Below are 14,292 nucleotides of genomic sequence, written 5' to 3'. Positions count from 1 at the left end.
AGTGCTCGTTGTGCTAAGACCAATTTCAGTCGATTTGATAAGAAATAGTCCCAAAATCACCTTTTCGGTCGTATTCACATTCCTCTCCAATCCTCTGTCATTTTTCCAACTGTCAAAATTTAAGCTCAACCATCAATCTCCCGCACGTAATTTGTTGCAACAAATTACACAACTGAGCGAAATTGTTGCACTAAACGGTAAATATAATCGAGTTCAATTAAATTAGCTCTTAGTTTTGACGCGTTTCTGCCGTGCAGTATGTCGTATTGGGGCCCCTACGAAGATCAGTTGAATGGCGGATTCCCAGGATGTAATCCAGAATATGTCCAATATTTCAACAACATGTCTTATTACAATGATCCCAACAGTGCCAATTACAGTGCCGTAAATTACTATGACGGTCAAACAACGTACCAGAATAACTATTTGGAGCAGCCTGGAACCAGTCAGGTGACTAATAACTGGGCCCCAAATCACTCTAATGAGGATGTTGGGGCCGGGACTAGGAAAAAAACGAACGAAAGGAAGTACTGGAATAACGGGAGGAAGAATGAAAGGTACGGGAGTGGTCGCACGTTTACTAGAAGTAAGCCTGAGCAAAGGAAGTATCCAGAAAATGATGAAAAAGTAGATAAGTTTAATCAGAAGCAAGACGGGAGGAGTCAAAATAGTAACACTAGGTTTAGGAACAATTATAGAAGTAGGGATAAGTATGATTTTTACGACGGGAGAGGGTATGGGAAATACGGGAAGTCTAGTAGGAGTTACGAAGATAACGGGGCCAGTGGACGGGACTGGCGCTCCAGTAACGCAAATCGCAAGTGCGCCAGCAACGTGCAAAAGAAATGTAAGTCGATACTTTGAAGTTCAGCATGCAGTATTTACAAAAATGAAGGATTTTTTTGAGAAATGTCCCACATTTATAATTTTTTTACAGTTGACGCCGCCTCTCAGCGCGAGCGCCTCGAGCAGATGCTCTCGCGTCGCACGCTGGAGTGCCTCGTCTGTTGCGAAAAAATCAAACACACTGACAAAATCTGGACTTGTCAGCAGTGTTACCACATCTTCCATCTCAACTGCACCATCGCCTGGGCCAATTCGTCAAAACTAGATTCAGGCTGGCGTTGTCCAGCTTGTCAAAACGTTTGCAGCGACATTCCCAAACAGTACACTTGCTACTGCGGCAAAACGCTCGAACCGCGCCCCCTTCCAGGCGTAGTCCCGCACGCTTGTGGCGAATTATGCGAAAAAACGCGCCGTTGTGACCACAAATGCACCATTCTGTGCCACCCGGGGCCCTGTCCCGACTGCAACGTCATGGTGGCAAAGCCCTGCGGTTGTGGGGCCACCACACAAACAGTCAAATGTAGCGCTGATACCGAAATTGTTTGTGGCGCTATCTGTGGAAAAAAACTCTCATGTGGGGTCCACGAATGCGGGGCGAAGTGCCACGTGGGGCCATGTATGGAATGCGATAGAGAGTTGAGACAGATTTGTTATTGTGAGAAGGTGGGGCGTAAAGTGAAATGTAGGGAGGAGTTTAAAGGAGCGGTGAATTATTCGTGTGGGGAGGTTTGTGGGCGGGGCTTGAGTTGTGGGAATCACACGTGCACTAAAGTGTGTCACGAGGGGGATTGTGAGGCGTGTCCGAGAGATGTGGGGGTGGTTAAGACGTGTCCTTGTGGGAGGAGCGAATTGAAGAAGAGAAGAGAATCATGTCTGGATCCTATACCGTGCTGTGATAAAGTTAGTATGATTGAATTAAATTATGTTTTTGATTAATTTAATAAATTGTTATAGATTTGTGGGAAAATCCTAAATTGTGGGCAACCGGCAGCCCCCCACTCCTGCAAACTTCCATGTCACGAGGGTCCGTGCCCCCCATGCCCCCTTACGACCTTGATTCGTTGTCGTTGCGGTCACATGGACCGGGAAATCCCCTGCGGACAAGTAACGACGAAAGCCGACGATGCCCGATGTGAGAAAAAATGTACCAAGAAACGCCTCTGTGGCAAACACCGATGCAATCAACGTTGTTGCATCGAAATCGAACACATTTGTCCCCTCCCATGCAATCACATGCTCGCTTGTGGCCAACACCGTTGCGAGAGGACGTGTCACAGTGGGCGGTGCCCACCTTGCGTGGAAACAAGTTTCGACGAATTGTATTGCGAATGCGGAGCTAACGTCTTATACCCGCCCATTCCATGCGGCACAAAACCGCCCCCTTGCAATAATCCATGTTCCAGGCCACGCCCATGTGGCCACGAAGCCAATCATGCGTGCCACACAGGGGCGTGTCCACCGTGTACCGTTTTGTGCAAGAGGTGGTGTTACGGCAAACACGAGCAGAGATCGGCTATTCCCTGTTATCAGGAGGATTTCAGTTGTGGATTACCGTGTGGGAAGGCCATGCCGTGTGGGGCACATAAGTGTGACAAGGCGTGTCATTTGGGGGCGTGTACGTTGCCATGCAAACAGAAATGTAACGTGAAGAGAGTCCAATGCGGGCATCCGTGCGGGGTCACGTGTCACGAAGGGCCGTGTCCTGACACGCCCTGTAGGCAAATGGTGCCGGTCACGTGCCCCTGTGGCTTGCAGAAAGCAACAAGGCCTTGCATCGAGTTGGCTGAGGCGTATAAGGAGATCGAAATGGCGCATTTGAAGGACAAAATGGCCGATTTGTTGAAGGATCAAGCTGTGGACATCAGCGATATCAACAAAGCCAAAAGGCCGTCGGTTTTGAAAATGTAAATAGATATTTTTGCATTTATTGTAATTATTTCAAAAAAAAGTTCGTAGATAATAAAAAAAAATTTTTTTTGTTTTCCAGATTGGAGTGCACCGAAGAGTGTCGGGTTCTGGAGCGCAACCGGCGGCTGGCTATCGGTCTGCAGATTCGCAACCCGGATTTGAGTCAAAAACTGACTCCTCGTTACTCCGATTTTATGCGAAATTGGGCGAAAAAAGACCCGCAGTTTTGCCAAAAAGTGCACGAAAAGCTCACCGAGTTGGTCCAATTGGCTAAGCAGAGTAAACAAAAGAGTCGTTCGTATTCTTTTGAGTCAATGAACAGAGATAAGAGACATTTCGTGCACGAGTATTGTGAGCATTTTGGGTGTGAAAGCGCCGCCTACGATGCGGAACCCAACCGAAATATCGTTGCAACTGCCTTTAAGGACAAGTCGTGGTTGCCGAGTATGAGTCTATTGGAGTTTATTCAGAGGGAAAATGGGCAGAGGAAGGTTCCAGGGCCGGTTCTGAGCAAAGGGACGTTGGGGAAGTCGGAGACCGTTGCCTTGAAATTGCCTGGAAGGGGGCAGAGGGGAACGCCATCAGGAGAGACCGTGGATTATTTCGATAACCCCCCAGTGTAATGTTTTATAACGTATTATGTTTAGTATTTTTGAAGGTTAATAAATTGGTTTGTAAAAATCCGGTCATTACATTTATTGTCGTAAATATACATTCAACATTTAACGGTTATTAGTAGGAATAATATATGAACATCCAAACTTCCAGGCTGTTAAATAATTGGGGTAAATAAGGAATGATTTAACTAAACGTGCAACAGCTGTTGGTTTTGCGAGCCGTTTTGTAAAACGCCTTTGACTGTATACTTAAACCTTCCGACTTTGACACCAAATCGTCCAGCTTTTCGCCGCGTTGAAGCACACTTTCAATTGCGTGATGCTGGAAAATTAGTTGTGGAAATTGTCATTTGACACAACCACTTACTAGAATTATTTTAGTCTCATCGAGATCCTCTTGAATTTTAGTCATAGCGTCAGCTTCGCGCGGATTTTGGTATTTGGATAAGTAAGTGTTGAGTTGCGGAAACGCCACTTCGCGTTCTGTTAAATTGGGCCAACTTGAAGCCGGGATTTTTTGGCTAAATTCGTCCAAAATCTTTGTAATTAAAGTGTGTGAGACCCGTGTTGGGTACTCGTGATCTGATATAACAACGCCGGCTAAATTATCGGATCTCACATAAACGTGACACATATACTCTGAAAAAGTGTTACATTATTTGTGTAAATAAATGCTTGTGGAAAAAACCTCCTTCCTTTACGGACTGTCGTGACGCTGGTATTGTTCTCTCGACGATTGTTTTACAAAAAAAAGTCATGAATTCTTCCACTGATCCCCGTTGAAAAAAACTGAAACTTTGTAGGTCAAAGGCTGATTTTAACCATGTTGCACTCGTAGGTCCTTTATACAAAACACTAATACAGTATAACTTGACCATATTTAACGATTTTTCGGGAATTAGAACGGAATTATATAAGACATGCCATCGTACACATTTCTTGAGCTTTCTAAAAGTTAAATCACGAATAGGATTTACGCCAAAGCAATTAAACAAACATAATTTGCCAATAAACACGAACGAATAATAAAATTTGACAGGTGATAATTTTTGACTGACGGATGACGTTGAGCCAGGTCAACCAACCTTCCTATTTTCCTATTTTAATTGAATAGGATAATAATTAAAAACGGAATCATATAAGAGAATAAATTACAAATAACAGCACCCGTGATTTTCGCTTTGAACTGATTTGTCCCGTTTTTATAACTTGTATTTTCCAAAATTTTGGTAACCAAAACCATACACGGTTACCAACAACCATTACTGCTGTCAATTTTGATAAAAGTTTTAAATAATTAAAGATTTTAATTAATGCTTGACCAACACGTCTAATTTCTATTAACACCGCAAGTAGGGTAATATGGGGGACAGCGGCATTTGCAAAATCAAGCCCGAGTAAGACTGCTCATTTTCCCACGTGATATAACCCCACATTTCACCCTTATTTTAGATTTATTCTCACAGAACGTCCAAGAGAATTGGCATTAGAGTGCGTTTCTGATAAAGACAAACGCAAATTGGCCGAAAACGATGAGACACCGCCCGAAAAAAAACCCAAATTATCAAAAAGCGAAAAGAAAAAATTACGGGGTCAGAATAAATCGCGCGGTCCTACTTTTAGGTGCACCCGAGAGACGGAATTATGTAACACTTTGATTAACTTAAGTATTGGCGAAAAGGCGCCGAAATGTGAACGCAAAAATTGCCAGTTTTTGCACGACGTTGACGAATATTTGAAAATCAAGCCAAAAGATATCGGTTTATTTGTGCTTGTGCATTAATTTGGGCTTAATTCTTGGTTTTAGGAGAGATTTGTTACAATTATGAAACTTTCGGACGGTGTGGCAGAGGTCTGGCTTGTAGGTTTGGTTCTAGTCACATTGACCAAGGCCGAAATAAAATCAATTCGGAAAAATTGGTAGAAACAGCGCAAGCAAAAAATCAGTTAACGCACGAACTACAAGTCGCGTTACGCAAACGGACGTATAATTTTGACTTCGCCGAGAGTTTAATTAAATTCAATGACAATAAGAAAAGTGTAATTATTTTGTACTACTTTTACTCGTTTTATTTAAATTTGGGTGTTTAGGACGATAATAAAACAAGTGGGGCCATTAGTGATGAAGACTTGATTAAATTGACTCAACGAGAAAAAAAAAAAAATCGACTGGAGGGACAAACTAGTCTTGAGCCCTTTAACAACAGTTGGCAATTTACCGTTCAGACGAATTTGTAAAGAATTCGGGGCTGATGTAACCTGCGGTGAAATGGCAATGTGTTCTTCGCTTCTGCAAGGGGCCCCTCAGGAGTGGGCCTTGGTGAAGCGCCACCACAGTGAGGACATTTTCGGGGTTCAATTGTGCGCAAACAACCCGCATTTGTTGACCAAGTGCGGCCAAGTGTTGCAACAAGAGGCCGAAATTGACTTTATCGATCTAAATCTAGGGTGTCCGATTGAATTAGTGTATAAAGAAGGGGGCGGTTGTGGGTTGTTAAGACGCCAAAGAGTTTTGGAGTCCTGTATTAAAAATCTCAGCCAGTTACTGACAATTCCAATGACTGTCAAGACCCGAACTGGGGTTTATAGTAACGAAAATTTGGCGCATATTTTGGTAAATAAATAATTATGCAACAAGTGCGTAAAGTAACACTTTTTTAACGAGCTAAAAAGAGATACTTTACTCACGAGTTGGATACATTTTTTCTACGTTTTATTTGGTTCGTAGGCCCCGAAATTCCGCGACTGGGGGGCTAGCCTTATCACAATTCATGGACGCTCGCGTGAGCAGCGTTACACCAAACTCGCCGACTGGACCTACATCAGACAGGTGGCCCAGGCGGCAGCCCCTTTGCCGGTTCTAGGCAATGGCGATGTTTTGAGTTACGAAGACTACAAAATAGCACGTGAGACGTGCCCCGAATTGGCGGGGGTCATGATCGGGCGGGGGGCCCTCATCAAGCCCTGGATTTTCACCGAAATTAAGGAACAAAAATTGTGGGACATTAGCAGTTCTGAACGTTTCGATCTTTTGAAAAAGTACACAAATTACGGCTTGGAACATTGGGGTTCTGACAATAAAGGGGTGGAAAACACGAGACGCTTTTTATTGGAGTGGTTGTCGTTTTTGCACAGATATGTTCCGGTGGGTTTGTTGGAAAAACCGCCCCAGAAAATCAACGAGCGGCCCCCTTTCTACCAAGGGCGGGACGACCTTGAGACGTTAATGGCGTCCACGTCGGCCAGCGATTGGGTCAAAATCAGCGAAATGCTCCTAGGGCCTGTGCCCGAAAATTTCCAGTTTTTACCCAAACATAAGGCGAATTCTTACAAATAAATTTTTGAAATTGCTTGGGATGTTTCATTTTGTTGTGTTGGTGCCAAGCGTGCCAAGGATGTCATCCCTAGGATAACACTTTTATAGAAGCGGAACATAATGGTTGGCAATGAATTCCTAGCTGAAGCCATCTAGCCGCATCATCACGTACTAAAAATGGCGCGAATTTAAAATAATTCCGATTACTTTATATTTTTTTAATTTTTGCTCACGTCAAAATGATGTCAATACCTTATCAAATACAATTATTATGAAAATTTCTTAATTGTATTTGAAAAGGTGGATGCACAGACAGCACAGATGGAAGAATTTTACCCAACATGACACGATCACATTTAATGTTAAAGATATTTATTAAATCCATTAAGTTTACGAAACTAATAGTGGTCACCGAATCGATGATAAAATAAAGACATACTTGCAATCAGCCAAACTGGCACCGGTCTGGCACCTTATGTTTGCAACTTCTGTCTATGGGAGTCTCCTCGCAGTGTGACTCACTTGCGGTTCGATCTCAAAAAACTCACTTTTGGGAAAAACGCACCTATCTACGTAAACCTTCTGGAGCTCATTACTACGTTATATTTTTGGAGATCATGTTGTTCCTAACCGATAGTAGGCAATAGTCTAACCTAAAGACGACACCTTGATCCACTATAATAATAAAAATTAACGTGATATTATAAAAAATAAACTCAAATTAAAATCAACAAAAATGGCGATTCAAGTAAAAAGTGAGTGAAAATAAAAATTATTTTTCTAATGTTATTTTCAATTTGCACAAGAAAATTCATAGTGTACGGTCATCAGGGCACTCAGAGGAATCGTTTGGTGTAAGTTTCAGCTTGAAAATCCAGAAGTAGTTAAAGTAAAAAATTACCAAGTTATACTTTATGTTTTATTACGTGGTAAAGTTAACAACACACGTTAACATACCCTTTATAAACGTTTAAACACCCTTTTTCATGAAAAGGTTGACACGAGAAGTGCATTTTTCAATAAATCTCACTGAAATTTATGTCGTTGACTCAAGGTAGATTTGTCTGTCCTTAAACATGTTCAATAATAATTAATAGCGCTCTAGAAGAGCAGGAAAGCACACAAAAAACATTAAAGTTAAAATTTAACACTTCAGAAGAGAGCATAATACACCCTAACCCTACTTTCTGAACTTTTGTCCTTATCTGGCAATAGCACATAATAAAGGTAGAGATTTCGACCCTAAATATCCTATCATAACGCTCTGAAAGGGCAGAGATGGAGACAAAATTCATAAAAGTGTAAATTTTGTCATTTTCGGGTGACAACATAACCCTACTTTTGGAACCTACCGAATTTTCAACAAAACGAAACAAACAAACAATGTGGCTATACGCATTGCGATACCACTAATTTTCGCACCAAAATTTCACATTGCCAGTTTCTGTTTAAATAAAAACATGCATTTTTATTTTTCCATTGACTGCATGCGAAACTTTTATAATTTTAGACGTTTATAGGCAAATACATTTGTCATAATTAATTTTTTTAGATCAATGCTGTTCTATTTTAAATAATTCTGTGTATGAATGTTTCTAAATTTGACGAATTTTTCCAGTGAATATTTCTGGTAATGACCTGTTTTAGACTTAGTGACGTCACATCCGTGACGTGTCCCGAGGTTAGGTGTGCGGCGCAGGCGGCGAGAGCGCTTCAGTCGACAGCGAGCAATGGCACGGGTCAGGTCGTGAGCGGGAAGCAGGAGGCGAGGTGAGTCTGGTCGGTTTATTTAAATTATTGTGTATTGTGCGGTTTCCTTCAATTTATTCAGTTTGTTACTTGCCGTTGTCGCGAACGGACGTGTGCTCAAGCAAATCTAAATTTCCCGGTTTAAATTTTAAATTCGGTGACTAGTGATCGCGTTTGAGTGACACATTTTAAATACAGTAAATAAAATTATAATCAAACACTCAAATAATTAATTGCCACGTAATAATTTTGTCTTTAATTTCAATGAATGAAAGTGGCTTGCTCAAAATTTAATGCAAATAAACATTTTTTTTGGTTTCATTTTTATTATTATTTTTTTTAATGCTACAAACGGTAGCCAACGTGGAAGCGATATGAAGGTAGGTGTATTTTATTGCTGTGTCGTATTTATTTATTTCACAAACCAATAATTTCATAAAACTTAAATGCAATTAAAATCTTTAAATTCGGTGTTGAATAGTGATATTTTGAGTGACACATTTTAAATACAGTAACTATAAATAAAATAAACCACTCAAATAATTTATTGCCACGAAATTTTGCCTTTAATTTCAATGAATGAAAGTGGCTTGCTCAAAATTTAATGCAAATAAACATTTTTTTTGGTTTCATTTTTATTATTATTTTTTTTAATGCTACAAACGGTAGCCAACGTGGAAGCGATATGAAGGTAGGTGTATTTTATTGCTGTGTCGTATTTATTTATTTCACAAACCAATAATTTCATAAAACTTAATTGCAATTAAAATCTTTAAATGCGGTATTGAAAAGTGATATTTTGAGTGACACATTTTAAATACAGTAACTATAAATAAAATAAACCACTCAAATAATTTATTGCCACGAAATTTTGCCTTTAATTTCAATGAATGAAAGTGGCTTGCTCAAAATTTAATGCAAATAAACATTTTTTTTGGTTTCATTTTTATTATTATTTTTTTTTGGCTTCATTTTTATTATTATTTTTTTTAATGCTACAAACGGTAGCCAACGTGGAAGCGATATGAAGGTAGGTGTATTTTATTGCTGTGTCGTATTTATTTATTTCACAAACCAATAATTTCATAAAACTTAATTGCAATTAAAATCTTTAAATGCGGTTTTGAAAAGTGATATTTTGAGTGACACATTTTAAATACAGTAACTATAAATAAAATAAACCACTCAAATAATTTATTGCCACGAAATTTTGCCTTTAATTTCAATGAATGAAAGTGGCTTGCTCAAAATTTAATGCAAATAAACATTTTTTTTGGTTTCATTTTTATTATTATTTTTTTTTTGGTTTCATTTTTATTATTATTTTTTTTAATGCTACAAACGGTAGCCAACGTGGAAGCGATATGAAGGTAAGTGCATTTATTTACTGAGGTATTGAATTTGATTTGAATTTTAATTGCCACAAATTGAAACGTATTGTGTATTTTTTATTTTGTTTAATATTGACAAACGTTGCTTGTTGTAACTTTCATGCAAATAAAGATTTTTATTGGTGTTGTTTTAATTTTTTAAATGTCTTGCTACAAACAGTAGCCAACGTAGAAGCCATATGAAGGTAGGTGCATTTTTTTGCGTTTTATCTTGTGATGTGTTGATTTAATAGCTTGTGTGCCATATATTATACCGTATTGTGTATTCTTTATTCTGTATAATATTTATTAAAGTTGCTTGTTGTAACTTTCCTACAAATTAATTTTTTTGTTGGTTGTGTTATTTTTTAGGTTTTGCTACAAATGGTAGCAGATGCAGTATAAAGGTAAGAGCATTTATTTAACGCCAAGTGAAAAAGCTTTGATTTTTGTGTACTATTTTTTCATTTCACAAACCAATAATTCCTTTATTCCCTTCATTTGAAATAATCATTGTTTACCTCATCCTTATATCCATTTTTCCTGGCAAGAATGCTCTAAACCTCCTCGTGGTTCTTGCCGGACAAATTAGTTATTGACTAATTTGACCAATTAGAGCAATCCTTAAATATAACATTGTTGACTGTTTTTTACAGCCGTAAAATTATGTCGCTTGTTGTAATTTTCATGCAAATAAAGATTTTTTATTGGTGTTGTTTTTAATTTTTTTTAATGCTACAAACGGTAGCCAACGTGGAAGCGATATGAAGGTAGGTGTATTTTATTGCTGTGTCGTATTTATTTATTTCACAAACCAATAATTTCATAAAACTTAAATGCAATTAAAATCTTTAAATTCGGTGTTGAATAGTGATATTTTGAGTGACACATTTTAAATACAGTAACTATAAATAAAATAAAACACTCAAATAATTTATTGCCACGAAATTTTGCCTTTAATTTCAATGAATGAAAGTGGCTTGCTCAAAATTTAATGCAAATAAACATTTTTTTTGGTTTCATTTTTATTATTATTATTTTTAATGCTACAAACGGTAGCCAACGTGGAAGCGATATGAAGGTAGGTGTATTTTATTGCTGTGTCGTATTTATTTATTTCACAAACCAATAATTTCATAAAACTTAATTGCAATTAAAATCTTGTGTACACCGGCTCTAAATACGGTGTTGAAAAGTCATAGTTTGAGTGACTCATTTTAAATACAGTAACTATAAACAAAATCAAACACTCAAACAATTTATTGCCACGTAATAATTTTCTCTTTAATTTCAATGAATGAAAGTGGCTTGCTCTAAATTTAATGCAAATAAACATTTATTTTTGGTTTCATTTTTATTATTTTTTTATGCTACAAACGGTAGCCAACGTGGAAGCGATATGAAGGTAGGTGCATTTATTTACTGAGGTATTGAATTTGATTTGAATTTGAATTGCCACATATTGAAACGTATTGTGTATTTTTTATTTTGTTTAATATTGACAAACGTTGCTTGTTGTAACTTTCATGCAAATAAAGATTTTTATTGGTGTTGTTTTAATTTTTTATTAAATGTCTTGCTACAAACAGTAGCCAACGGAGAAGCCATATGAAGGTAGGTGCATTTTTTTGCGTTTTATCTTGTGATGTGTTGAATTTAATAGCTTGTGTGCCATATATTATACCGTATTGTGTATCCTTTCTTCTGTATAATATTTATTAAAGATGCTTGTTGTAACTTTCCTACAAATTAATTTTTTTGTTGGTTGTGTTTTTAATTTATTTTTTAGGTTTTGCTACAAATGGTAGCAGATGCAGTACAAAAGGTAAGAGCATTTATTTAACGCAAAGTGAAAAAGGTTTGATTTTTATGTACTATTTTTTCATTTCACAAACCAATAATTCCTTTATTCTCTTCATTTTCAAATAATCATTGTTTACCTCATCCTTATATCCTTTTTTCCTGGCAAGAATGCTCTAAACCTCCACGTGGTTCTTGCTGGACAAATTAGTTATTGACTAATTTTTAATTTTTAATTAGTTATTGACTAATTTGACCAATTAGAGCAATCCTTAAATATAACATTGTTGATTGTTTTTTACAGCCGTAAAATTATGTCGCTTGTTGTAATTTTCATGCAAATAAAGATTTTTTCATTGGTGTTGTTTTTAATTTTTTTTAATGCTACAAACGGTAGCCAACGTGGAAGCGAAACACAGGTACGTCCATTTTATTGTTGTGTCGTATTTATTTATTTATTTCACAAACCAATAATTCGTTAAAATTTTATTGCGATTAAAATGTTGTGTACACCGGCTCTAAATACGGTGTTGAAAAGTCATAGTTTGAGTGACTCATTTTAAATACAGTAACTATAAACAAAATCAAACACTCAAACAATTTATTGCCACGTAATAATTTTCTCTTTAATTTCAATGAATGAAAGTGGCTTGCTCTAAATTTAATGCAAAGAAACATTTTTTTTTTGGTTTCTTTTTTATTATTATTATTTTTTATGCTACAAACGGTAGCCAACGTGGAAGCGAAACACAGGTACGTCCATTTTATTGTTGTGTCGTATTTATTTATTTATTTCACAAACCAATAATTCGTTAAAATTTAATTGCGATTAAAATGTTGTGTACACCGGCTCTAAATACGGTGTTGAAAAGTCATAGTTTGAGTGACTCATTTTAAATACAGTAACTATAAACAAAATCAAACACTCAAACAATTTATTGCCACGTAATAATTTTCTCTTTAATTTCAATGAATGAAAGTGGCTTGCTCTAAATTTAATGCAAAGAAACATTTTTTTTTGGTTTCTTTTTTATTATTATTATTTTTTATGCTACAAACGGTAGCCAACGTGGAAGCGAAACACAGGTACGTCCATTTTATTGTTGTGTCGTATTTATTTATTTATTTCACAAACCAATAATTCGTTAAAATTTAATTTAATTTAAAATGTTGTGTACACCGGCTCTAAATACGGTGTTGAAAAGTCATAGATTGAGTGACTCATTTTAAATACAGTAACTATAAACAAAATCAAACACTCAAACAATTTATTGCCACGTAATAATTTTCTCTTTAATTTCAATGAATGAAAGTGGCTTGCTCTAAATTTAATGCAAAGAAACATTTTTTTTTGGTTTCTTTTTTATTATTATTATTTTTTATGCTACAAACGGTAGCCAACGTGGAAGCGAAACACAGGTACGTCCATTTTATTGTTGTGTCGTATTTATTTATTTATTTCACAAACCAATAATTCGTTAAAATTTTATTGCGATTAAAATGTTGTGTTCACCGGCTCTAAATACGGTGTTGAAAAGTCATAGTTTGAGTGACTCATTTTAAATACAGTAACTATAAACAAAATCAAACACTCAAACAATTTATTGCCACGTAATAATTTTCTCTTTAATTTCAATGAATGAAAGTGGCTTGCTCTAAATTTAATGCAAAGAAACATTTTTTTTTGGTTTCTTTTTTATTATTATTATTTTTTATGCTACAAACGGTAGCCAACGTGGAAGCGAAACACAGGTACGTCCATTTTATTGTTGTGTCGTATTTATTTATTTATTTCACAAACCAATAATTCGTTAAAATTTTATTGCGATTAAAATGTTGTGTACACCGGCTCTAAATACGGTGTTGAAAAGTCATAGTTTGAGTGACTCATTTTAAATACAGTAATTAAAATAAAATCAAACACTCAAACAATTTATTGCCACGTAATAATTTTCTCTTTAATTTCAATGAATGAAAGTGGCTTGCTCTAAATTTAATGCAAAGAAACATTTTTTTTTGGTTTCTTTTTTATTATTATTATTTTTTATGCTACAAACGGTAGCCAACGTGGAAGCGAAACACAGGTACGTCCATTTTATTGTTGTGTCGTATTTATTTATTTATTTCACAAACCAATAATTCGTTAAAATTTTATTGCGATTAAAATGTTGTGTTCACCGGCTCTAAATACGGTGTTGAAAAGTCATAGTTTGAGTGACTCATTTTAAATACAGTAACTATAAACAAAATCAAACACTCAAACAATTTATTGCCACGTAATAATTTTCTCTTTAATTTCAATGAATGAAAGTGGCTTGCTCTAAATTTAATGCAAAGAAACATTTTTTTTTGGTTTCTTTTTTATTATTATTATTTTTTATGCTACAAACGGTAGCCAACGTGGAAGCGAAACACAGGTACGTCCATTTTATTGTTGTGTCGTATTTATTTATTTATTTCACAAACCAATAATTCGTTAAAATTTTATTGCGATTAAAATGTTGTGTTCACCGGCTCTAAATACGGTGTTGAAAAGTCATAGTTTGAGTGACTCATTTTAAATACAGTAATTAAAATAAAATCAAACACTCAAACAATTTATTGCCACGTAATAATTTTCTCTTTAATTTCAATGAATGAAAGTGGCTTGCTCTAAATTTAATGCAAAGAAACATTTTTTTTTTTG

At 36.3% G+C, this 14,292-nt stretch overlaps 3 protein-coding genes across 3 annotated transcripts; 2 read left to right on the top strand and 1 right to left on the bottom strand.

The window, feature by feature from the left end:
• Nucleotides 1–44: 44 nt before the first annotated feature.
• On the top strand, nt 45–3,435 carry stc (shuttle craft). The gene is made up of 5 exons (XM_965504.5): nt 45–197; nt 258–847; nt 938–1,746; nt 1,801–2,750; nt 2,834–3,435. Exons 2-5 carry the CDS (start codon nt 259–261, stop codon nt 3,375–3,377), a joined length of 2,892 nt encoding a protein of 963 aa, XP_970597.2. The 5' UTR covers nt 45–197; nt 258; the 3' UTR covers nt 3,378–3,435.
• On the bottom strand, nt 3,436–4,400 carry Ykt6 (YKT6 v-SNARE). Its single transcript, XM_965571.4, has 3 exons — nt 4,060–4,400; nt 3,739–4,010; nt 3,436–3,693 (listed from the first exon to the last, which is right to left on the bottom strand). The coding sequence occupies exons 1-3, from the start codon at nt 4,247–4,249 to the stop codon at nt 3,556–3,558; spliced, it is 600 nt and encodes a 199-aa protein (XP_970664.1). The 5' UTR covers nt 4,250–4,400; the 3' UTR covers nt 3,436–3,555.
• A 176-nt stretch (nt 4,401–4,576) lies between these two features.
• Nucleotides 4,577–6,721, top strand: Dus3 (Dihydrouridine synthase 3). Its single transcript, XM_064356544.1, is given in 5 exon segments — nt 4,577–4,768; nt 4,824–5,131; nt 5,179–5,525; nt 5,527–5,985; nt 6,100–6,721. Coding segments are annotated over 5 exon segments (1,758 nt in total). The 5' UTR covers nt 4,577–4,733; the 3' UTR covers nt 6,709–6,721.
• Nucleotides 6,722–14,292: the final 7,571 nt, after the last annotated feature.

This window comes from Tribolium castaneum, chromosome 5 (genome assembly GCF_031307605.1).
Source record: "Tribolium castaneum strain GA2 chromosome 5, icTriCast1.1, whole genome shotgun sequence".
Classification (NCBI taxonomy): Eukaryota; Metazoa; Arthropoda; class Insecta; order Coleoptera; family Tenebrionidae; genus Tribolium; species Tribolium castaneum.
Note: the sequence above shows the minus strand (reverse complement) of the source record. Positions and strands in the feature narration are given on the sequence as shown.